The 26991-nt window shown below is 38.6% G+C and overlaps 3 protein-coding genes and 2 pseudogenes across 3 annotated transcripts; 3 read left to right on the top strand and 2 right to left on the bottom strand.

Moving 5' to 3' along the window:
- Positions 1-115: 115 nt before the first annotated feature.
- LOC147290887 (putative ripening-related protein 1) lies at positions 116-1833 on the top strand. Its single transcript, XM_086235138.1, has one exon. It carries the CDS (start codon positions 515-517, stop codon positions 1082-1084), a length of 570 nt encoding a protein of 189 aa, XP_086091264.1. The 5' UTR covers positions 116-514; the 3' UTR covers positions 1085-1833.
- A 1723-nt stretch (positions 1834-3556) lies between these two features.
- LOC147290886 (uncharacterized) lies at positions 3557-7384 on the top strand. The gene is made up of 2 exons (XM_086235841.1): positions 3557-4272; positions 7306-7384. Exons 1-2 carry the CDS (start codon positions 3557-3559, stop codon positions 7382-7384), a joined length of 795 nt encoding a protein of 264 aa, XP_086091967.1.
- A 2559-nt stretch (positions 7385-9943) lies between these two features.
- Positions 9944-15212, bottom strand: LOC147290884 (kiwellin-1-like; annotated as a pseudogene).
- LOC147290885 (putative ripening-related protein 1) lies at positions 11112-12124 on the top strand (annotated as a pseudogene).
- Positions 12492-15714, bottom strand: EMB2444 (RNA-binding (RRM/RBD/RNP motifs) family protein). The gene is made up of 9 exons (XM_086235137.1): positions 15516-15714; positions 15308-15356; positions 15101-15189; positions 14921-14977; positions 14699-14761; positions 14537-14602; positions 14005-14091; positions 13519-13612; positions 12492-13172 (listed from the first exon to the last, which is right to left on the bottom strand). The coding sequence occupies exons 1-9, from the start codon at positions 15618-15620 to the stop codon at positions 12685-12687; spliced, it is 1098 nt and encodes a 365-aa protein (XP_086091263.1). The 5' UTR covers positions 15621-15714; the 3' UTR covers positions 12492-12684.
- Positions 15715-26991: the final 11277 nt, after the last annotated feature.

The following is a 26991-nucleotide window of genomic DNA, read 5'->3' as shown; positions in this document are numbered from 1 at the left end:
CTTGAAACAAGCAAAGGCTCTGACAAAAATAGACAATTATTAGGAAAGAAAAAAGAAAAAGAAGATAAATTTCATAATTAAGGTATCAGAGATGTTGCAGAAACTAAATAATAAGAACAAGCATCTTTACTTGAGCTAGAGTTCGTATTAAATTACATTTTCTTTGTAATTCTAATAGAACTTCCCATATAAACCACAAGTTTCCTCATTTTGAATAAGCAAAAAGAAGAGTCGATACCAATTTTTAAGTCAGCAAACTCGATGAAATTCTAATTTGGCCAAAATAAACTGCTGCTTTGTCATTGCAAGAAAGACAGGAACTGAGTGGCGTCTACGTTGGGGGAGTGTCAGTGTACGCACATAATTGCGTAGCAAATGTTGAATTTTGTATCTCTGCTAACATCAAAAGGGCAATTTGGTACTAGAAATTGCTATATATACCACCCTCAAATGCTTTATCCACCAAGCATATCCCACACAACAGCAAAGCATCTGAAAGAGAAACAGATAGAAAATGAAAAGCTTTTTCTCAAAAGGGTCCATCAGTGCCGTCCTAGTCAGTCTCCTTTTAACAATTTGCTTGGTTGCTGAAGCTCAACAATGTCATCCAAGCAGCAGGATCAGAGGAAGGAAGGCCCCTCCTGGACAATGTAATCAGGAGAATGACTCTGACTGCTGTGTTGCTGGAAAAATGTACCCAACCTACACATGTTCACCCCCGTTGTCTGGGAGCACCAAGGCCTACCTCACTCTCAACAGTTTCGAGGCAGGAGGTGATGGCGGCGGTCCATCAGAGTGTGACAACAAATACCACAATGACAACACCCCACTTGTGGCACTGTCCACTGGATGGTACAACAATGGAGGAAGGTGCCATAACAACATCACTATCAGTGCCAATGGGCGCAGTGTGGTGGCCATGGTGGTGGATGAGTGTGACTCTACTGAGGGATGTGATGCAGACCATGACTATCAGCCTCCTTGTCCTAACAACATTGTTGATGCCTCTAAGGCTGTCTGGAAAGCCTTGGGTTTGCCTGAAGACCAATGGGGTGGCTTAGATATCACCTGGTCCGACTCTTAGTTACATTAGTGTCTCTGTCTAGCTAGCTTGTTGCCTTTGTTGTCTTATTGCCTTATGTCTGTGTAGCTTCATGGAATGTGTTCTGTATGATGTTATGTATCTTATAGAAGTCAATATAGACATTGACTTCTGTTTATGTGATCATGCTAAAACTTCTATCATCTTATTTTGTTTATGTGGAACTTTAAGACAATCTAAAACATGGATCTCATCTATAAGTAAAGTAAATCTTTTATGCTTTGAAGAAATGAAAAAGGGGATTGAGGTTTCTTTCCTTTGCAAAGAACAGAGTGTTTGTTTATGTTTAATCTACCCAGTCATGAATGTTCACTGAGATTTTATGTTTCTAATAGCATACTAGTTAAAAGACAGTGTCCTTTGTCTTCATTTTGGGCAATTTTGGGCTTATAACCAGCCATTCATGAATCAAAGATCTGAAAGTCACTTGTTATGGCTAAAAATGCTTCTGCCACAACATGCCTCGCCGTAGGCGAGGTTTTCAACCTTTGGGCGTGAGTGCGTAGGCATGCCACTATTCGGCTTAGAGTAGCCAAATAGAAAAAGTGTGCAAAAAGGGAAATTAAAATAAATATGAGGCGCCAAATAAAAATCTAACTTCTAAAAGCGATTGAGCGATATAAAAGGAACGAGAAAAATCTATTTGGGTTCGTTTCTTGCCTAGGCATTCCAGGACTTTGGGTATGAACAACCAATGAAGACTAATAAATAAAAAGAGTCTAAAATAAACGAAGAAAACTAGAAGACTGTTGTAAATATATTGTTATATGTGGCTATCCCTGTAATTAGTTGTAGGGGCATACTAGTAAATATACAAAACCTAGTAAACCCTACTTCTATATAAGGATATTTATAACATGAATAAGAATGACTGATCATATTCTCTCTGCCTCCTCTCTTCCACAAACCCTAGATTTCTACATACTTTTACAACACGTTATCAGCACGAAAAGCTCTTTGGATTGTGGACCGCCAAACAAAAGAGGATCATCATTCAATCCGTTCTTCAATCAATCAAGCACGAGAAGCTCTTTGGATTGTGGATTGTGGATCGATAAACGAAAGAGGATCATCCTTCAATTTGTTCTTCAACCAAGTAGGTTTTATAAAACAATTTTATGTTCATGTTTTAAAACCTTGATTGATTGAAAAAATCTCCATAAAGCATGAACCCTAAATCTATGTGATTGATTTATTTGGGATTACATATATTTTATACATGTATTTGGGTTGAATGATTAAATAATAAAAAGGAGGAAATTTATTGGGGTGATCGGAAACCACCCCGCGCGGCCAGCAGCCCCCCTCACCCACGAGCGTTGCCTCGCGCTTCGCTGCCAGCAGCAGCAGCGCAGCAGCAGAGCCTCGCGCCGCTGCCAGCGTTGCCAGCGCCTCCTCGCGCGCACAGCAGCCCAGCAGCAGCGCCTCCTCGCGCGCATAGCAGCAGCCTCGCGCTGCCAGCCCTCTTGCACCAGTAGCCATGCAGCAGCCCAGCAGGCCTTGCTGCCTTGCAGAGGCGCAGCCCAGCAGGTCTTGCAGCAGCCCAGAGGCGGAGCCCAGCAGGCCTTGCTGCAGCTCAGCAGCGCAGCCCAGCAGTGCAGCGCGGCCCAGCCCAGCAGCCTCGCAGGCCCAGCAGGCCTCCCACGCTGGCAGCCCAGTAGGCCCGCCACGCAGGCGCCACGTCACTCCCACGCAGGCAGCCCAGTAGGCCCGCCACGCAGGCGCCACGTCACTCCCATTTTGGCAGCCCAGTAGGCCCGCCACGCAGGTGCCACGTCACCTCCACGCTGGCAGCTCAGCAGCCCACCTTGCAGCCGCTGCCACGTGGACGCCACGCGAGCTGCCACGCAGGCAGCCCAGGCCCGCCACGTCAGCTGCCACGTCAGTGCCACGTCGCTGCCACATCAGCGCCATGCAGGCGCCACGTCAGCGCCACGTCGCTGCCACTCCCACGTTGACACATGGCAAGCCTCCTGAAACTTTGTAAAAAGGAGATGTTAATTCTTGTCATGCCTGGGGTTTGAACCCAGGACCTCTTGGGTACCAAGAGTGCACCTTAACCACTGTGCTGCTGATAGTTTATTGTTAGTATACAAACCATTTAATATATATACTCTAAATGCCAGAAACTTTTATTCAAACAATTTTGTGATATTTTTCTGTTCTACTTGGGTATATGAATATTTTACTTGTTTAAATTTTTGCACTAGAATATATGTGTAGAAATTGCAGGTAATTAATAAACCAGTAGTTCATACATAAATATTGAAACTGTAGCTTCAATAATGCCGTATAAGGAACCTGAAGTTTCCTTCATAAATTCACCATACATGATAAAACCAGTAGATTTTACATGTCTATACCATGTTATAGAACTTGAAGTTCTTATTTATTGCTTATCGATGTTATTGCCCGAAGCACTAATTATAATTATTTGTTCCTTTCAACCAAAGAATGTCAAATCTCAACAAGCTTGATTTTGTCGCTTTGGAAGTTTCCGGAAGAAACTATCTAAAGTGGACTCAAGATGTTAAGCTTCATTTGACTGCCAAGAAGATGAGATCGACAATCAATGCAGACAATGTTGTCGCAGAATCTCTTAAGGCAAGTGCCATGATCTTCATGAGGAAGCATATGGAGGAAGCACTTCAAGTTGAGTACCTCGCTGAAGAGGATCCACGAGCTCTTTGGGTTGCTCTGGAAGAGCGGTTTGACCATCAAAAGACCATTTTCTTGCCTGAAGCAAGACATGATTGGCAGAACATTCGTTTCCAGGATTTCAAATCCGTGAATGAGTATAATTCGGAGATCTGCCGGATCCGGTCGCTCCTCAAATTTTGTGGGGAGGAGCTCACCGAAGCTGATCTATTGGAGAAGACTTTCTCCACCTTCCCTGCCTCCTGTTTGGTCCTGCAGCAACAATACAGGGAGAGGAATTTTACCAAGTTCTCGGCATTGATCACCACTCTGTTGCTCGCTGAAAAGAACAACAACTTATTAATGAGAAATGATCAAGCCCGACATGTCGGTACTAAAGCAGCACCATTGCCTGAAGCAAACGCTGTTACTTATCGCGATTCAAACCGCGAAAGAGGATACCGAGGTCATGGAAAGGGCACAAAGTCTGACCGCCCGAGATATGGAAGGAAAGGTTCTCAGAGGAATGGCCTGTATGACGGAGGCCAACGTGGCCATGGCCCACGTGGTAGAAACCACGGTCTCTCGGCCCTAAGAACTCGAAATGAGAGGAACACTGGTCCAGCCCGTCGCCACCAGAATCAGAATCAGAATGATCTCTGTTACCGATGTGGATGAACTGATCACTGGTCCCGCACCTGCCGTGCATCAGCGCAAGCTGTAAATGAGTATCACGCCAGTCGCGGAACTCGAGAGACCAATCTCGTTGATGGATCATTTCCTATGGATACCACCTTAGAGGTCACTGATTTCCAGACTGCTACTGGACACTTCGAGGACTAGAAACTCGATGACATGGATATGATCGGCGCTTGTGCCGTATTTATTTTCTGAATAATGTTTTTCTTATTCAGATTATTTTGGTGATTTATGATTTTGATTATTTGTTTTGGAAATTTGGTTATGCTCGAATATTATTTAATTCAATCAAGTTATTTTCATACATGTGATCTATTGAATTAAATTTATGAATAAGCATGTTTAGTGGGGAAGTTTGTTGTCTGGCAGACAGTGCTACTACGCACACCATACTTCAAGATCGGAAGTATTTTTCAAACTTATTGCTTACTCATACCTCTGTGACAACCATATCAGGCCAATCCAACCTGATAGAGGGTCATGGCAAAGGCCATTTTATGTTGTCCAATGGTACCGAATTTACCATTAATGAGGCCTTATATTCTCCATGTTCCAGAAGAACGTTGTTGAGTTATAAGGATATTCGAGCCAACGGTTATCACGTTGAAACCACTGAGGAAAATGGAGTGGAATATCTTTGCATAACCTCCAATTTGTATGGCCAGAAGCATACATTGGAGAAATTGAAATGTCTATCGAGCGGTCTCTATATGACCACCATTAGATCGATTGAGGCAAATCACATAGTTAACCAGAAGTTAACCAATTCGAGCAGTTTCTTTCTATGGCATGACCGGTTGGGATACCCAGGTCAAAGTATGATGCGCCGTATCCTCAATTCATCACACGGGCATCCCCTTACTAATAAGGATCTTGTGTTTAGTGACACACTATGCCAAACTTGCTCGCTTAGAAAGTTGAATACTAGACCATCATATGCAAAGACTAGTAAAGACTCCATCCTTTTCCTGCAAATGATACAAGGGAATATTTGTGGACTTATCCAACCACCATGCGGACCATTTAAATATTTCATGGTTTTGGTTGATGCATCGACAAAGTGATCACATGTTACACTATTGTCCACAAGAAACGCTGCTTTTGCTAAACTTCTCGCCCAGAAGGCTCACCACACGGATTATCCTATAAAGTCCAGAAGATTTGATAATGCCGGAGAGTTTACATCGAAAACTTTCGATGATTATTGCATGCCCCTAGGGATTAATGTTGAACATCGAGTTCCCTATGTTTACACCCAGAATGGTCTCGCAGAAGCGTTCATTAAAAGATTACAAATGATCGCACGAACCTTGGTTATGCGCACCAAGCTTCCAATTTCTGCGTGGGGCTATGCAATCTTGCATGCAACCATGTTGGTCCGGTTGAGGCCCACTGCTACCCAACCTTACTCCGCGTTACAGCTGGTGACTGGGTACGAACCTGACGTTTCGTACTTACGCGTATTTGGGTATGCAGTTTACGTGCCAGTTGCGCCGCTACAACGTACCAAAATGGGTCCTCAACGAACGATGGGCATATATGTCGATTATGAATCCCCATCCATTATACGCTTTTTAGAGCCCTTGATAGGCGATCTCTTTACCGCTAGATTTGCGGATTGTCACTTTGATGAGACAGTCTTCCCGCCGTTAGGGGGAGATATGAACGTCACCGTTCCTGAAGAACGACGTGAATTGACGTGGAATGTCCCCACTATGTCTCATTTCGATCCCCGAACCGCACAATGTGATAGTGAAGTGCGGAGAATTCTAGATCTACGGAGTATAACTCATAATATGCCAGACGCATTCTCTGATCTAGCTAAAGTGACGAGATCACATATACCTGCTGCAAATGTGCCTGCAAGGATATTCGTCCTCGAAGGACGTGTCGTCCTAGGAGGACGTGTCGTCCTAGGAGGACGTGTCGTCCCAGATGGACGAGGTACAACAATAGTGGCTAACCAGTCATATGTCCCTGCCCAGAAGTGAGGTTGACCACTAGGTTCGATGGACTCTTATCCCCGGAAGATGATACATTTGGCACAAATGAGTCCCCTTGACATCGCGATCTCAATCGATCCATCTCACGAAATAGTTCCGGATTATGGGTCCGTCCCAGAAGAGACGGCGTTGGGGGACGCTCCAACGTTAGAACCCACTCCCGAGAACATAGAGATCTCTATAAATTATGCATGCTTAAGTGAGCTCTGGAATCGAAACGAGATTATCATCGATGGTATATTTGTATTCGCGGTAGCTACCGAAATCATAACTAGCGATGACATCGAACCTCACTCCGTTGATGAATGTCAACGTCGAGACGACTGGCCAAAATGGAAAGAAGCAATCCAGGTCGAATTAGATTCCTTGACAAAGAGAAAGGTGTTTGGGCCTGTCGTTCCTACACCTTCCCATGTTAAACCTGTAGAATTTAAATGGGTATTTGTAAGGAAGCGTAATGAGAAAAATGAGATTGTGAGATACAAGGCTCGTCTAGTGGCGCAAGGATTTTCTCAACGCCCTGGGACTGATTACGAGGAAGAGTATTCCCCCGTAATGGACGTCATAACGTTCCACTACCTTTTCAGTTTGGTAGTTTCCGAAAAACTGAGTATGCAGCTTATGGATGTGGTCACTGCTTATCTCTATGGGGATCTTGATACAGAGATATATATGAAAGTTCCCGAAGGACTTAAGACACCCGATGCAAATAGTTCCAGACCACGGAACACGCTCTCCATTAGTTTGAGGCGTTCACTTTATGGATTGAAACAATCTGGACGGAGGTGGTATAACCGTCTAAGTGAGTATTTGATCGGGATGGGATATGTGAATAATGTTCTATGCCCTTGCGTGTTTATTAAGAACAAGTTCCGGCTTTGCTATTGTAGTTGTTTATGTCGATGACATGAATCTAATTGGTACTCTTGAAGAGATCAAGTAAACAACTAAACACCTGAAGTTGGAATTCGAGATGAAAGATCTTGGGAGAACGAACTTCTGTCTCGGCCTAGAGCTCGAGCACCGTGCAGATGGAATTTTGGTCCATCAATCGAATTACATCCAGAAGATGTTAAGGTGCTTTAATGAGGATAAAGCGAAGCCTTCTAGCACGCCCATGATCGTCCGTTGTCTAGATCCTAAGAATAATCCGTTTCATCCCGTAGATGATAACGAAGAGATATTGGCACTAGAAGTCCCATATCTAAGTACAATAGGCGCATTATTGTACTTGTCTCAATGTACTAGACCGGACATATCATTCGCTGTGAACTTGTTAGCTAGATGTAGCTCTGCGCCAACACGCCGCCACTGAAATGGCATAAAAGACATTTTCCGCTACCTTAGAGGTACGACGGATATGGGCTTATTCTATCCCTAGCTACGCATCAAGGAATGAATCGAACCCCCTCGATCCTCGGAATGATGCCCGCCTTTTGGATATGCTGACGCAGGGTATCTATCAGACCCGCATAAGGCGCGTTCTCAAACTGGTTATGTCTTTACCATTGAGAATACAACAATATCTTGGAGGTCTACGAAACAGACTTTTGTTGCTACCTCTTCGAATCATGCTGAGATTCTAGCCCTTCACGAAGCAGTTCGTGAATGTATATGGCTAAGAGCAGTTTCCAAGCATGTTCGAACTACGTGTGGGCTGAATTCCACCACTGATGAACCAACGATTATCTATGAGGATAATGCCGCTTGCATCCAGCAGATGAAGACAGATTTCATCAAAGGAGACAACACCAAGCATATTGTACTGAAGTTCTTCTTCAATCAACAGCAACAAGAGCATCAGATGATTGAAGTCAAGCAGATCCGATCTCAAGACAACCATGCAGACCTCTTTACCAAGTCACTGCCAAAGTCCACGTTCTTGATGCATGTTCGAGGTATTGGGTTGCGTAGATTGGCTGATTTACCTAGTATGTAGTCTTCAGGGGGAGTCGACATCAGGGGGAGTATCCCGAAGCATACTCACTTGATCATCGTGTACTCTTTTGTCCTTCGTCCAGGGTTATTTTGTCCCACTGGGTTTTGTTACCTGGCAAGGTTTTAATGAGGCACATCTTGGCATGGTCACCCTACTCATACTACATCCTGAAGATGTATTGATCTGATATATATGCATTTGCTCATCTTTTCCCTTCGACCACGGGTTTCTCCCATTGGGTTTACCGGGCAAGGTTTTGGTGTAGCAACTCTAATGCACTCCGCTCCCATAGACATACTATTTGCCTATGATCCATAAGATATGACTTCACCTACTTTCGAGGTTCTGATGCGACTACTCCACACTCACGCGCGTTGCACTCTTTTTCCTTCGACCAAGGTTGTTTTTGTTCCCACAGGGTTTTTATTACTTGGCAAGGTTTTAACGAGGCAACTTAGAAGCGCCTAGCAGAGACAACACTAATAACATGAAATATCCAAGGGGGAGTGTTGTAAATATATTGTTATATGTGGCTATCCCTGTAATTAGTTGTAGGGGCATACTAGTAAATATACAAAACCTAGTAAACCCTACTTCTATATAAGGATATTTATAACATGAATAAGAATGACTGATCATATTCTCTCTGCCTCCTCTCTTCCACAAACCCTAGATTTCTACATACTTTTACAACAAAGACAAAGCTTTAAAATAAAAGCTAGCTGATGTAAAACAACATTAATGTAAACTCAATGCTAAGGAGAGGCTAGATCTTAGCAAAGCAGCAAAGAAAACATGAATTAATATTAAAGATCTTGGGACTTGACAAAAACATATAAAGAAATTAAAAGCAACAAAAGAGAGCTTGAAAGCTATGAAGACGAAAATACATAAAGCTTTAAGAATTAAACAGCCTATGGGCCGAATCTGAGAGCAAAAGTTGCTATGAGATTTCACATTGCGTGAGTGTTCTGGGTATATCGAGAAGCCCTTTCCAATTGCCTTGTCTTCCTTTTTATATTAAACCATTTACTTTGTCCCCAAGTTTTGGTAGCCACGTGTGTGGCTAAGAATGACCTGCTTTTTGGATAGGTAGACAGCTGTAGTTGAGTGACTTTGAGTGATGGACACCTGTCTAAAAGATAAGAATGAAGTGTGAATGAGCTGATTGATAAGTAGCACAACAGTTGACAGGCTAGCTAGCCGAGAGATATATCAAAGGCTGATTTAGATGGCTGATGGAGAGATTGTTTTGTTGTTGGATCAAGAAACAATACACACCTTAATTGCCCAAAAGATACCCACGTGGCCTTGTCAAAAAGAATTACAAACCCCAGGAAAGTACTTCCACTCACATCATCCATGCTTACTATATATATATATATAAGCCTTGTTTCAATCACTTCAAAGCCATATTTGCCAAAATCATTCGCCCAGACCAATACCATTCGCAAAGACCAATTTGCGTAGGCCAAATTGTTCCCCTAGTCATTTCTTCGCCCAGCACCAAGTCTATTCGTCAAGACTAAATATGCCTTCGCCAACCCATTTCTTGTCCAATTTTGCTCTTAGGACTATCTCCTAATCAATTCCGGGAGGTGTAAAAACGGGTACAAACAACACTAATTGGTGTTCTGAACTTTAACGTATACCTTTCATTCTAATAAGGCACACCCCTTGCAATATCAACACAAGAGTAGCAGCTATTATAGACTATTTTGTTTGCATTTTGAAACCCAAGACATATCTATTTAAGCATCAGCGCAAGTAATATCCAATTCTCCCCAGTCATCCTTAGGAGCTCCACAAGGCTTCCCAAACTGCTCTTAGAGTTAGAGGCATCAACAATGTTATCAGCAGATGGTGGCTGATAATCATGGTCTTCATCAATCCCATTGTAAAGTCACATTCATCAACAACCATTGCCACCACAATCTCACCATTACCACTTACAGTACTGTTGTTGAGGTACCTGGCTTTTCTATTGAACCAGCCAGTTGATAGTACTAGTGCCACAATTGGATTGTCATCAGAGTGATATTATTTCTTGTCACAGTCGGATGGACCGCTGCGAACCCCTCCCTTCTCGAAACTGTTGAGGCTTAGAACTGGCTAGCCTTGGTGTGGCTGGAAACTGAGAGTGAGCACTACTTGTAGGTTGTGTAGAGCTTGCCTTTGATGCAACAATCGGAATCATTCTCTTTGCTGCATTGCCGAGGAGGGGGTTTCTTCCCTATGATTTTGCCACTTGGCCTGCAAACTCGAGCTTCTACCTCTAAACAATTTGCAACAAGATCAAGTAATGTAGAAAGAGACACTATTAAGATTTTTTTTTTTCTTCATTCTCTATTCTAATTAGATAGTTTGATTAGAAATGTTCAAAAGATGGTACCATATTATTTTACAGTGATGATGTCAACCCTTTTATAGACTTTTCTTTCAGGGCCTGTTGAGTGCAAATATTTGAATTATTTAGTCTTTAACTAACTAACCTGGTTCTAACATGCTTGTGCATGATAGTCCTAAACATGACCTTTGCATTGCCTTATTAAAATTTGTGCGATCAAAGGGTAAGTAATTGTCTATCATTAAGTATATGAATAGGATTATAGGAATACTTGGTGCAACCTCGGGGGCCCAAAGACTTGCACCCAACATGTCTGGCTGTGGCTGACTGAAGTTCACTAAACAGGTAGTCTGATGGATCTCTACGCGTTTAGATAATTATAACATGGTATCAAAGCCTTGTTTGCAGGAAGTCTCGGGTTCCAATCCCCCATCCCGAGTTTTGTCTTTTTTTGGCTATACATGAGGGAGGGTGTTAGCTTGATATACATTATTGGTCCATTTCCTGACAGTTTAAATTTTTGGGGTACAGTGATTGTTTAACAGGACAATATTGTAGTCTTAGCAGTAGATACTATGTTCAAGGATTTATTATAATATGGTATCAAAGCCTTGTTTGCAGGAAGTCTCGGGTTCCAATCCCCCATCCCGAGTTTTGTCTATTTTTTGGCTATACATGAGGGAGAGTGTTAGTTTGATATACATTATTGGTCAATTTCCTGACAGTTTAAATTTTTGGGGTGCAGTGATTGTCTAACAGGACAATATTGTAGTCTTAGCAGTAGATACTATGTTCAAGGATTTATCTTATAATTAGCTGGAGTAGCATAAGCCAAAAGTATACTTCTAAGTTGTGTCGTACTAGTCAGTCTCCTTTTAACAATTTGCTTGTTTGCTGAAGCTCAGCAATGTCGTCCAAGCGGCAGAATTAGAGGAAGGAAGGTCCCTCCTGGACAAAGTAATCAGGAGAATGACTCTGACTGCTGTGTTGCTGGAAAAATGTACCCATGCCGTTGTCCGGGAGCACCAAGGCCTACCTCACACTAAACAGTTTTGAGGCAGGCGGGGATGGCGGGGGTCCATCAGAATGTGACAACAAATACCACAATGACAACACTCCAGTTGTGGCACTGACACTGTCCACTGGGTGGTACAACAAAGGAGGAAGGTGCCACAACAACATCACTATCAGTCTATCAGTCTATCAGTGCTAATGGGCGCAGTGTGGTGGCCGTGGTGGTGGATGACTGTGACTCTACTGAGGGATGTGATGCAGTCCATGACTACCAACCTCCTTGTCCTAACAACATTGTTGATGCCTCCAAGGCTGTCTGGAAAGCCTTGGGTGTGCCTGAACACCAATGGGGTGGCTTAGATATCACATGTTCCGATTCTTAGTTACATTAGTGTCTTTCTAGCTAGCTTGTTGCTTTTGTTGCTGTGTGTAAGTATGCGGAATGTTTTCTATAATATGTCATGTTATAGATCACTTTGACTTTCTGTTTATGTTTACGTGAACGTGAACGTATGTATTAAATCTAATTCTGTAATATGTATATATATTAAATCTAATTCTGTAATATGTTATGGAAGAAACGCTGTACTTTTTTGTGTCAAATTGTGACATGTATGTAGTTATTTGGATGTGTTTCCAATACTAGAAAGATTCTTCAAAATCTGAAAGACGGTCACCACATACTACATGTCACGATCACACAATTTTTACAATCAAGTTGATACGATACCTTTCAAATCAAATAAAAAGGAAATCATGCGATTATGCAAACAAAGTAGGTTTTAGTTTTGTGAACAACAAAGAAGGTAGTTGCCTCTAATAATCAGTAATCCCTTCAAAATGTTTGGTTTTACTTTAGAAATTACAAATTCTATATTAAGCAATAAATGAAACAAAAAACATTGAAACCATTATAATGGGTTTACAAACTAGTTCAGGTCAGTCAACTCATCGGATGGGGAGGTGGGGGCATTTGAATGTTAGGGGGCCTCATTTGAGGGGGTGGTGGCGGCCGCCAAAGAGGTTGTTGGTTCCCCATACTCCCCATACCCATCGGTGGTGGAAGAGACCTTGGAGGAGCTGAAGCAGCTTGTGAAGGGGGTGGTGGCATGTTTTGGGGAGGAGGAGGTCTGTACTGAACTTGTGGTGGAGGCATCATTGTTAGACCTTGCTGCTGTGGCTGACCTTGCCAAGTTGGTGGTACAGCCATCTGCATGGTTGGGTATGCCATGGCCTGAGGGGGCGGTGGTGGTGGGCGAAGTTGAGGAATCAGACCTGAGCCAACACCACCATTTGCAAAGGGCCGTGGAGGCACTGGACCCCCCATGGTACCATTGGCCTGAGAACCATTGGGAAGTGTTGGAGGCCCACTAGCGAACAGTGTGTGAGGCCGGCTCTTTGCAGTAGGATTACTTGCAGCCAAAACTCTCTCTGCAATGTAATTGCGATAATTAAGTAATGACGAGTAATAATAACATTGACTTATTCTAATCCCTACAATTTTTCTTCCCAAGGCTAACCCAACTACAAACATAATACAGTGGATGTATCCATCCAAGGATGAATCAAATTCTGGTCCCAGCTATAGATATAAACACAAATGCCGCACGCATGAACATACATATGTAAAAACAAATAATACTAATCTCTTTTAGGAATTTATCAACTATCATGGTCTCACTAAATTCAACAATACCCTTGTTATTAAAGCAAAGCTTTCATGTGGCAATGAGAGAACAAACACTGAAGCAGCAGTTCAGTAAGCAAGAGGACTCACCTGCTGGAGTACCATGACGCTCCCCTTTAGTGTCCTTCTTATATGCATATGACACTGTTATTTGACGATTGCACAGATACTGGCCATTCATTGACTGAAAAAGGGAGAGAGATTAAAAAGAAAATCAAATTCTAAGTCAACTCCACATGAAAAGAGCCGCCATTTCAGCAAGCATTACAACAATGAAGAAATACCATTGGATACATGCACAATGAAACTAAAATAATATCCTTCAGACTTTTAGGCTTCAAAACGAAATATAATTGCCACAAACCTATACAATTTCTAAAAAGGAATAATCACATATGGAAAACTTAACAATCCTTAACAGAAATTAAGCTTTTACTTACAACTAGAACCTTAGTTTAGATACTTAAAATACACTTTGACATTTATTAAGGAATTGATAACAAGAAGCACATACTCATCCAAAAATTGTACTTTTTCCAGCTGAATTACCAAAAAAATAAAAGGAAGGACACATACCTCAATAGCTGTATCAGAAGCCTCAAAGGAATCATAGCTAATGAAGCCAAATCCACGGGAATTCCCAGTTTCAGGGTCTCTCATTATCTAGAAAAGTGAAATCCCAACATTACAGTCCAATTTTGCACATAAGCATCACTATTTAATAAAATAGCACAGAAAACAAAAAACTAGCAATGGCCATTATGCATGAATTTACCCTCCAAATGACACGTATGCTATCTTTTCATATTACAAATAAAACTTATTGACAAAATAGAAAAGAATTTCATAAAACCAGAAAAAGTGTTTATACTTGTAATCAGTTTTGTAACCATGAAAAGGTTCTCGAGTATTTAATGCTTAAATGATTACATACTCATATATACCGGAAGAATAAAAATCCATTCCATTTTTCTATTAAAATATAAAAAGGAAGAAAGATAAAAGCCTCTGCTAAAAATTAATACATTGCACAAAGTTATCTAAGTTACGAAAGTTTTTTTTTTTTTTTTAAATGTTATCCCAATGAAAGACAATTCTGAGGCATTACCTTTGGATTCGTAACTATGACTCCAAATGCACTGAAAGTATCGTAGAGAAGTTTCTCATCCACATCCTACGAGAAATTTCAGGTTAAAATATAACATTAGAACTGATGCCTTACAGTATATCTATTTGCACACAGGGTTTTGAGCAAGACTTAACAACTTACAGGATCAAGATTTCCAATGAAAAGGTTTGCCCCTACATCCAAGCTCTTTTTATCTTGGGATGCCTGAAACCAAAGAATTCACACAATCCATCAAAACTTCATTACATACATAATATGTAGCATACAGAGACTGAACAGAATGCTTTTCCCTCCTGTTAAATAGCATTACATAATTGCTACAGAACCCAGAAAATTATGGCAAGAAAAAACACATTTCAATACCTTATTTACACGTATTGGCTTCCCGTAAAGTTTGATCATGTTAAGCACCTTGATTGCCTGCATATAATAATATATATATTATAGATAGTCAGTATTATAAAACTTTAACGGGGGAAAGGGGAGCTATAGAGTAAGTTGAGAAAAGGAGCATTGTATTTGGGGCTTATGCGCAACCCTTACATAATCAGCATCCTCTTCGCTACGGAATTCAACAAATCCATATCCTTGATGAAGGTTTGTCACTCTATCTTTGGGAACATACACATTAACTGAAAGAGAAAAAGAAGCTCATACTGTAAAAAATCTTAATTGAATCAAATTCACATTATTTTCATTAGAGGTTTCTTTTCATCTAAATCTGCAAAGCAGGGTTTAACAGATACATACCAACAGGTCCAGCTTGAACAAACAACTCCCACAACAATTCTTCAGTAACCTGAAAGCCACAAAACAAAATCAACAACTCTGAAACCAAATTATAGTATGACCAAGTAGAGCAAACTAAAAGACAAAACCCTAGCTGCTCAAATTTCTCAATTTCAGCAAACACTAAAAACCCAAATAAGAATACAAGTAGAAGAAATGGAAAGCGAACCTGGGGGTCGAGATTTCCAACGTAAGCAGTGGCGTCTTGGTTTCTCTCGGCGGAGTGTTGGCCCAGCAAGTTCGCTCCTACTCCCGGAGCTATTCGAGTCGTCATTGTCTCTCTCAGAGCAGAATTGCAGAGGGAGATAGGAGGGTTACTGAGGATGGCTGGGTTTGGGTTTTGGGTTTTGTTAAAGCCCTAAGCCCAAATGATGCTGTTTTACTTTTGGGTATCAAGAAAAGAAGGAAAAGCAAAAAAAAATCCCAATCATCTTCTTGTAAGAAACTTGACCAAATTTTAAAAAAATAAATAAAACTTCGAGTGAGAAACACAAAACTTTATCTAGGGGCATATACCAAAAAAAAAAAAAAAAAACTTTATCTAGGGGTTGCAATGTAGATTTGAAAATGATGCAATAATTCTCAATTTTGGCATACTTAAATTAAATCTGAAATTCAAAATCTAAATACTTTGAAAAAAGAAATGGATTGCAATCGAAATATTTCTATAAATTCTTATCCAATCCAAATTCCAGTCCAAAAATTTTGAAATTTTCCGAAGGTATTTGGATCCAATAATTTTGATCAATTCCAAAATCATTAGGATTTATTCCTAAACATAGTTAATGAATTCACATATAATATGACATACATACATATTTTCAGAAAAAAATAAATAAAAGGAAAATTTTGTGAAATAATTCAGTTTAATGTTGAAATTATTTTTTTGACTTTCAGCTTAAGGACTAAACTTTTTGACCTTTTTGGCATGTAAATTTTGTATAAGTTTTCGAAATTTTTTGTTGGGAGGTTTGATTCATGAGTCTTGTGAATATTCTGACCTCTTCGGTTGACTCCTAGGAAATCAATTTGATGAATTGTTTAACTTTGTAAGTGGTCTTCATATTTCAGGGGTGTTTGCAGCACCGAACTGTTGTCGAAGAGAACATTTTGAAAAATTTGTCAAGTAAATTATATGATATATTTTTCTTTAGAGTGCTACTATTCTCACCCCTATATCCTATTTTCTCATTCACCATTTTATAAAAATATTAATCACTTGCTTAATTTTTGCGAAATAACCTCTAAAGACTTATGTAAACAAAAAGATACTTTACCTATTCACTTCTCTACACCCACCTAAACTCATTCATCTCCTCTTCATATTCCACACTTTAATCTACAAGAAAAACCACTTTGGATTCATGAACAATATTTTCTTTTCTTCTACCGGAGATTTATTCACAATCTAACTCTAAGATATTGTTTCCAATATATGATTTTGTCTCAATCATTCATATTCTCAAATCCCCCTTATTTTTTTAATTGTTTTGTTTGATTTATTCTCTTATTCACAATATCACCCTAACATAAAATTTCTTGGGCACATTACAAAGTTACAATTTATGGGTTGATTTAACCTTTCCCCCTCCTCTCTCACTCTCTTCCTATTTGATCTAAGAGTATGTATGAGGTTGTATATGAGTTCAAAATTTGGTGGTGAATAGAGTTTAGGGTTTATAGAAGAAAGAAAATATAGAGAAAGAAATTTGGTGGAAAGAGTATTTGTTAGTAAGGGTATTTTAGGGACATTAGGGGGTGGAAAAAGAGGATTATTATTTCTTAAAATTTTAAAAGGGGTGTAATTATAGGGTAGGTGAAAAAATAAGACATGAGGGTGGGAATAGTAGCACTATTTTCTTTATTCTCATATATGGTCAAAAGCACGAAATCAATCTAATTATATGATTATATCCAACAAAGGGTACAATAAAAAAAAAAATCTAAAAGTACCCAACACAATGCTCATATATGGTATACTTTCTGGGTTTGTTTGTGTTTTTACGAACAAAGGAAAAAAAGAAATGATAGTTGAATGAGGTGGGAATAGTGTTTAGTAGGTTGGTATTGTGTTGGTATATCAATGAAAGTGTATTATTGGAATAATGAGAAATGAGCAGAGTGTTTTTATATATTTTTAAAGTTAATAAATGGTGTAAAAATAAGGTAGATAGTTAAATATGATAGGAAGGTGGAAATATAAGCACTCTAAAGGCTTGTTGAGTTCATTTTCTAGGGGTAAGGGAATGTAAGATTCTTATTCATGAGTTTGGTAATACTGGGAAAGTAAACCAGAAATTACCTTTTTATTTTCATTTCCATATTTGTTTCGTGCAGGAATAAAAAATAAAATTTTTTCAGTTTTCCAATTATACCCTCATATATTACCTATTATATATATAATGTGAATAGTTTTTTGGGAGACTTTGCAGTTCATTTTATGAGTCTTTCTTAAACTAAGACCAGTAGTGATTTAAGATTTTTAATCAAGTCATTTTATTTTTCTTCTTTGACTGCTTCGCCCAAAATCTCAAAGTTAAAAACTAACATGCAGTATCTACAAAGCCCACTCTACACTATAGGAAGAGAAAATACCTTTCAAATCGGAGAAGGACTTTACTATGAATTAAAATGATTTTCTTATAAATTAAAATGACTTTATTATGAATTAAAAGAATTTTCTTATAAATTTTAAAACACCTCCGATCTACATCTAAAAACTGTTTTTCTAAAAGACTTAAGCCTAACTCTAGTTTTTTTTTTTTGATAAAATTGGTATTATCAAATATAAAAAGGGATATAACTATCTAGAAAAAATGTAATAAATGTTTTCCCAAGGGGAGGAAAAACAAAACCCAAGCAGGGATTCATTTTCCCCCATTTGGGTGCATCCGATTCTCATAGATTAGAAAATCATTTCTCATGCCTGCACTTACCAAACATGGGAAATGAAATTATTTTCTCATTCCTATCTTTCCAAAACTTAAAACAAATGGACCCTAAATTTAAAACATGTGTTTATTAACATTATTGAAAAGTCTACAATGAACTTTTTCAACATTAACTAATCTATTCTTGTTTTTAGAGAAGTACCTTAAAATAATGCTATTTAGATCTTATGCAAGAGTTGTGAGAACAAATTTGAGAGGAAACAAATGAACATAGGATGGAGCCAGAGCATGGGTCGCTTGGATGAGATTTGCTAAAGCTTCAGACGAAATAAATTAAAACTCAAAAAATAAAATTACCAAAATGGACCAAGCTATGCCTAGCTAAGCCTAGTAATTATTGTACTTGGACTGAGACTCGTATTACACCAGAGTGAGAGGAACTTACATATCCCTTATTGTATACAACATATGAGACACATACATGTATGTCTCACATGTTGTATACAACAAGGGATAGGTAAGTTTTAGCCCACCGGAGTTATGGCATTAGACTATTACACTTGTTGAGATGTCTGGTTCCAAGATAGACGACTATGGTGTGGCATCTGAGATGCACATGTGAAGGAAAAACAAGATTGAGCATCTACAGAAAAACTCATCAGCAAGTTATTGAACAGCTCCATTAGAGCTAGGTTTAGAGGACCAAAGAAAACCTAGCTTTATTGTCAATTAAAACAAAAACAAAAACTTTGATATAAAATCTTTTTTGTGGCTAAAGACCCTAAATTAAAAAGTGTATATATTCTTAGTCGTCTACTGATAAATAAAAGGATAAAGTTCGAATCTAAGATAACAACTTCCATAATAAGCACGTCCACCTAGTCTTCTATGGCTTTCTTTTGAAAGTTCGTTTATTGCTACACCAAAGCAGTTCTTACAAACTTCGATAGAAAGATCTCCTGTGCATTGAGCTACACCATAAAGTAATAATTTAGTACTGTTGGATACCCGTAGCCTCCCATGAGCTAGAAGCCATCGATTAAGTAAAGCTTTGATACATAAATTAGTTAACAACTCTTGAACTTTCTGATCAAATAAAAAGGAATCACCACCAATGGATTCATTATTCTTCACATATATCCCATTAGAGGTGTCACTTATACCAATGAAAGGTTCATTTGAGTATTTTATAAGGCAATCTTCGTACCAAATAATAGCTCCTTGATTGTAAGGGCAGCGTTTGCGAAGCTCTATTATTGCTTCCCTCATACAAATTTTGCAAAGTTCGTAGGGGATTGGCATCCAACATTGCTCTAGCCCGTATACATCTAAATGGCTCCTTGGATATTCTCCCCTCATGCGAGCTCGAAAGTTTTTTTTAGGAACATTTTTAGTTAAATCTGTAAATAACACTACAAGAAAAAAAGGTTTGGGCGACGAACCTAGTTCCTCTCCCAAAGTCTAATTTCGTCGCCCAAATGTTTGGGCGACGAACTCAGTTCGTCGAGAGTTTGGTCGCCCAATATGTCAAAGACCCACGCTGAAAAAGAAAATAATTTTGTCAAAGACCCTAACAATATTAAAGAATATATATGTATTAAATTAAATAATGACGTACCCGACGTCGCGACTCCACTCGATATGATGGGCGTCGGACCACTATGATGGTTAAACGGCTTCCCTTTCCGGTTTCTGGCGTTGGCGACCGACTTCTTCTGTTAAATATTTAGCAAATTATAAATATATTAGTGTATGTATACAATAATAGAATAACAAAACAATAATCGATTTTTTAAAGTCTTAAGATGATAAAACGTACCAAAAACGACGGACTCATGAAATGATCGCACAAAAAACGCCACTGGTCAGACCGCTCTACCAACTCCATAGGGGGGTTCGCCAATGCCTCAACTGCCGACGAAAATCCCTTGAAATGCACGTCTAGTTCGTGCTTCTACTGCCTGTAGGACTTGATGAGTAAATCTGTCATGTATGTGACAGTGAGGGGATCATCCATCTGAATGTCAAAGTTAACCTAAAAAAAATATTAGATTGTTATGAATGATCAAATTTATCGTTTTGAATTAATTATTGAGCTATATACTCACTGAGATGGAGCGAATCACTTTGTGTTGAATCTCTGCCGGCAATTTTTTCAAAGTGGTTGCAACCATGGCGCACTCGGCACGAATAATAGCCCCCACATCATGCGAGAACAAACTGTCAACGTTAGGATCTAACGGTCGTCGGCCGTTTTGCACACACATGACTGGAATCCGCGCCCCAGTACTGCGCACGATCCGAGAGGACTTCAACCCACTACATGGTCCCCTCGTCGCAGTGGATGACGTCGCAGTAGATGAAGCGGAAGCGGAAGCGGAAGCGGTGACCTGACTAGAGCGGTGAGATCGACGGGCCCTCCGTGGCATAGAGGGGCTCCCAGTACTCGAGGATGGCTGAACTACATCATTGGGAGCTGACTCCATCGCCTTTCACCTTATAACTAAATTATATTTCTCAAACTAATTAATCTACATTTTGTAATTAAACTAAATTTTATAATTAAAAACTAACAAACTACCTAATAAATTTTATAATTAAAAAACATATAAAACTAACTAATTTTATATGAAAACTAATTTGTTATCTAACATAAAAAAATATCAGCAAACTAAGAACAATGATCAGAATTAAACTAATTTATTCAACACTAATAAACAAATTTAAGAACAAAAAATTAAAAACACCAGTCAAATAACATTAAAGCAGCGATTGAGTCTTAAGTCTAACCTGAAAAATTTCCCTGGGTATTACTATTCCCCTGGCCACCTGCACTTGATCCCACTGAAAAAAAACTAAAGCTGATGAGCAGAAAACACACAATCGGTGGGCTTGCTGCAGCCGGGTTGGCCATAAAATATAAACCCACAACATTAACTAATTACTACTAAAATCAGAAATTTCACAACCAATTTATGCAAAATCCACAACAAGTACAAAATCCACAATATTAGAAAACATAAAAAACAGAAAATACCATAAAAAACAGAAAATACCAAAAAAAAAACAGAAAATACTATAAAAAACAGAAAATACCATAAAATACCATAAATTCAAAAAAAAAAAACAAATACCTGTGTTGAGCTGGTTTCGGCTTCGAGGGGGGGTTTGGGTGAGTGGTTTCGGCTGGGGGGGGATGGGTTTCGGTGGGGGTGGGTTATCGGGGGAGGGTGGGTTTCGGGTGGGAGGTGGGTTTCGGCGGGGGTGGGTATTCGGGTGGGGGGTGGGTTTCGGCGGGGGTGGGTATTCGGGGGGGGTGGGTTTCGGCGGGGGTGGGTTTTCGGGGGGTGGGTTTCGGCGAGGGTGGATTTTCAGGGGAGGGGGGGTGGGTCTCCGATGGGGGGGGTGGGTTTCGGTAGGGGGGTGGGTTGCCGATGGGGGGGGGGGTTTTGGGTTTCGGGGAAGGAGGGAGGAGGAGGAGGGAGGAGGAGGGAAGGACGAAGAGGCCGGCGCGCTGAGAGGGAGTGAGAGGTGAGAGCTGCGGGAGGAGGAGGCTGCGAACTGAGAGAGTGAGTGAGACAGAGTGACTGAAGGGTTAAACTTAAAGACTTTGGGCGACGAACATGAATTCGTCGCCCAAAGTCGTTGACTTTAGGGCACCGTTTTATCCCGCCATAATTTCAGACTTTGGGCGACGCACTGTTCGTCGCCCAAAGCTACATTTCGTCGCCCAAAGTTGAATTTTTTTATGAACCATGATCGTTCATACGTTCGAGCTCCAATACCAAACTTCTAGATCTCCAATTGACCTAATATTTTAGAGGAATGATCTTTGAGTGACAAACTAATAAATGAACGGTTCAGAACACAATCGACATATAAGGTTCTACATATAAATCAGTGGTTTTTGCATTTGAATAATAAAATTATATCAACTCTTTCGTTAAAACCTTGTAGCTTCAATAATTGTGAAGACCACAACGTGATTATCACAATCAGAGCCATTCTTCATATATGTTCATACTCAAAGATCAACCCTGGAAAAAATCGGCTCAATCGGAGTTCATCTACCCGTTCGATTATTATTATAAGAATCAAGATCGTTCATACATCCTAAATGCTAAACCTAACTTCTACATCTCCAATTAAGTTAATTTTTTGCATGGATGATCTTTGAGTGAGGCACTAAGGAATGATCGGTTCAGATCGTTAAAAACACAATACAAAAGTGATCTTCTACATACAAATACACTTGAAGAGTATAATTATATTAACTTTTGGATAGAAATTTTGGCGATTCAACAATTTGTGAAGACTACAATGTTATTTCAACGATCGGAACCGTTCATTCTATTCGTTTATACTGGAAGATCATCCCTGCAAAAAATCGGCTAAATCGAAATTCATCTCATACTTCGATTCGTATTAGAAAATTTACAATTGTTCATAAGTTCAACCACCGTTACCTAACTTCTACATCTCCGATTGAGCTAATTTTTTGCATGGATGATCCTTGAGTGGGGAATTAAAAAATGAATGGTTATGATCTTTGGAAATACAATCGTATCGTATGCTATTACATATATAAAATTGTAAACAAAAAAGTATTCTTACTTTGGGCGAGGAACTGAAAATTTCGTCGCCCAAAGATGGTTTGAGCGAGGAACCTCACAATTCGTCGCCCCAAACTACTTTGGGCGACGAAATGTGAAGTTCCTCGCCCAAACCATTATTACAAAACAGGATGACCCTTTGGGCGACGAACAAGTTCCTCGCCCAAACCACCTTTGGGTGACGAAATTATGTTCGTCGCCCAAAGTATGTTTAGGCGACAAATTTACGTTTTCCTCGCCCAAAGACACCTTGGGCGACGAATATATATATTCCTCGCCCAATGTATTTCTCAATTAATTGTTTGTCGCGTATGTTTAGGCGACGAGATGAGTTCGTCGCCCAAAGTTACTTTGGGCGAGGAATGTGTTATTCGTCGCCCAAACCTCCTTTGGGCGACGGATCTGTTCGTCGCCCAAACCTTTATGACATTGAGCGACAAATGTTCTTGTTCGTCGCCCTAAATTGCTTTGGGCGACGAATATATGTTCGTCGCCCAAATATGTTTTTCTTGTAGTGTAAATTATTCAAGTTAACCTCATAACTCCCGTTGGGTGGAAATTGAAGGTCATTAAAACAATTATGTCCCACAACAAGAACTTCAAAGGCCGCATGCAGCAGAAAAGGGGAGAAACATAATAAGACACTCAGAGCCGATATTAATGTTTTTAAACAATACATCATGTTCAATATTTAAAACTGAACATTCATTGCATGAATTCAGTTTAAATGATCTTAAAACAAATGCATAAAGCATATATAGGCTTATATATATAATATGTCTATATATCGGCCCAAATCGTGTTATAAAGAGCCATATATGCTTATATATATATATATATATATAGGAGTGCTCTAGTGCTAACAAGTTAATAAAATAATATGACGCTAACTATCATTTTGAGCCCACTACACAATGTAATTTCATGATCTGGACCGTTTATTTTTTAAGCTATCATTCAAAGATCATCCTTAGAAAAAAAAGTAATAAAATCGAAAATCATTTAGCCAACTATTAATAAGCTAATTGTGTTCATGTAAATGGACGAACACAAGTTTTTCAATAAAAGATGAAATGATTGTAATGATAATCGCATGACTAAATGATTTCGAATTTGGTTAATTTTTTGCAAAGTTAATCTTTAAATGGAGACCTAAAATATGAACGGTTTGGATTATGAGATTATATTGTGTAGTGGGCCCAAAATGATGGTTTGTATTATATTATCTTACTAACTAATTAGCTCTAGAAACAGCCATATATGCTTGTTATATATATATATATATATATATAAGAAATTAAATTTTAAAATCCTATATCTTGATCACTTTATTCCGAACGTAACAACACTAAAATCTTTTTCTATCTATTGTTTATGCATTTATATATAATAAGTGTATGTTGCCAATCAAAGTATATATAACCAAATTAATTAATTAAGGTTTTTTAGATTGAGATATATGAATTCCTTGTGTGGTTCAATAGCTAGTCATTACCACCGTTTTCCATCTATTGAAATATCCAACCCTCCATTGCCACAAAGAGGCTAGAGAATTTTGATTTTTGTATGAAAGTAATTGGCTTAGATGGTTCTCATCAGATGATATGTATATATATATATATATACCTCAACATAATAGGGTATACCTCAACAAAACGACTTGTGTGCGCCCTAATAGGGTATACCTCAACATAAATAAGTTGAGGTATACCTCAATAGAAGGAGCCTGTATATATATATATATATATATGAGGAGTACTCTAAAACTAACTGGTTAATTAGTAAGTTAATGTGAAACTAACCATGCTTTTGAGATCACCGCATAGCTAATCTCATAATCCAAATCGTCCATTATTTAGGTCATACTTCAAAGATCATCATTGCAAAAAATCAACTAAATCAGAAATCATTTAGTCATCTAATTGAGATCAAATAAATAGACGATTAGTATTTTCAATAAAAGTATATAAATAGTTGTTGTTATAATCAAATGACTAAATGACTTTCGATTTTAGAGATTTTTTACAAGGATGATCTTTAAAGTAAGGCCTAAAAAATAAACGGTTTAGATTTTGAGATTACATTGTACGGTAGGCCCAATAAGATGGTTAGCTTTGTATTAACTTACTAACCAATTAGTTTTAGAACATTCTTGTATATATATATATATATATAATATCAGAAATTCTTTGCAAGAGGTATGTTCTTTAACTAAAGAACAAAAGTAAGTCTTTTTATGATATCATGCCACTTTTGACATGGCTCATCATTTTAGTATAATGTTCTACATTTTAGGGTATAGGGTTCTTTATTTTAAGGTATATATAGAATTATCTTTCAAGATTATCTTTCAGCTTTTAACTCTCGAGTTTTGGGTTGCCAAAAAACTAAGGAGTTAAAACCTAGAATTTTAATCAAGAAACGGAAGCTCAAAATAATGAGAATTAAAACCGAAGAATAGGTCTCGATTGACAATTTATACTTTAAGTAATTAAACCATGTCAATATTTAAATCAAATAATAAAAAAAATAACTATAAAATATTTGCGTCATTTATTTAGTAAAAGAACGGACATCCAGAGAAAAAGATTGTGTGATACATAGTTATATATATACACACATTACAATCAATGTAGGAATGGATAGAATATTTTGAGAATTAGTGGCTGTACATATGAGCAAGATATATTTAAAGAATTCCTAGAATTAAAATAGTCTGCACTAATCAAGATGATTGATTTGTGGATCTAGCTGTTGTTGACTTTTGATGAGGAGAGATCAATGTGTTGACATTGATCTGGATTGCAGCAGGATAGATAAATGGCTTGACATTAATTAATTGCAGCACATGGAGTAGTATCTCCAATATGCCACACATATATATGTACCCATAATTTCTTATATGTTTTTGTTCATTTATATGCCATCTATGACACCCTAAAACTCATAAACGAGACAGTGGCAGTTGCACCCACCTAATTAAGGATATGCAGTCCCAAGTCCCTTTGAATAGGTTAAGCAGTACTTTTTGTATTAAATCCAGTTAGATTAACTTAGATCAGAGTTTTTGATAATAGCGAAAGATAAATAAAATATTTAATTAATAAGACTTACTCGTATAGGCTACGAGTTCAAATGTGTAACCCTAACGAACAAATATGCATAAGGTGATGCTCAACATATGTACATTACAACCAACAGATCGATATGGTAACAGATGTTCAGATTATGTACAAAAGATTCCCAAATTGGTGCAAAAAAAGATAGAGAAAAACAACTAGAATATCGACAACAAATCGACATGGAAAAAAAAAGTAACATGCTCAAAAAGTACACCAAAAATTAGTATTGGAGCTGTCAAAAAGCAAGGCGATGACCTCAGTCCAAGTCATCAACATGTGTCTAATATTCACTCAAAGTTACGTTCATTTGCCCCTTTAGGGGACACCTGACAGGGTTTGAAAATAAAAGCGCAAAAATTTACTAATATAGTTAATGAACATATAAAATTTGTACAAGCTCAATCATATATTTATTAGTGTAGAAAATCAGTTGCATACTCGCACAACTTTTGCAAACATTTTAGGTGCTCAAGCTAGCTCACCATCATACCTGATGGCCGATCAATGAAAGTCAACTACGCTTACCGAAAATTATATTCATATATATCCATCATCAATTAGTAAGGTAGTGAAAGCATTCATTTCTAGTTATACCGTATAAATCCGATCTTTCATGATGGACATTTGACAAATTCATTTGTACATACAAATTCTCCAGAGGTTTAAGGGATTGAAACCCAAGATCATTGCAAATCAATCATATATGTAGTAAAGTAGCTAGAAACATAGAAGAACCATATTAACCTAGCTTTTGCATGCAAAAGCTTGCCATGTAAGGAATTCGATCATGATGAAAACACCCAAAGTTTAAGAAGAAAAACCCCACCGAGTCTTCAGCTAGAAACATAATTTGATTAAGGTTTATTGGATACAAGTCACCAAAATAAAGGATCATTGGATACATATTTTGTAGGCTAGGCTACTCCCAACCTTTTCAGATCTAGTCCAATTTCAACAAGGGGCTAGATAAATATAACTAGTTCCTAACATGGAAGAATAGTAGTTTAATTAATTAGGCA

This window comes from Dryas octopetala, chromosome 3 (assembly GCF_963921425.1).
Source record: "Dryas octopetala chromosome 3, drDryOcto1.1, whole genome shotgun sequence".
NCBI classification, from domain to species: domain Eukaryota; kingdom Viridiplantae; phylum Streptophyta; class Magnoliopsida; order Rosales; family Rosaceae; genus Dryas; species Dryas octopetala.
This window is presented reverse-complemented; position numbering and strand designations above follow the sequence as displayed.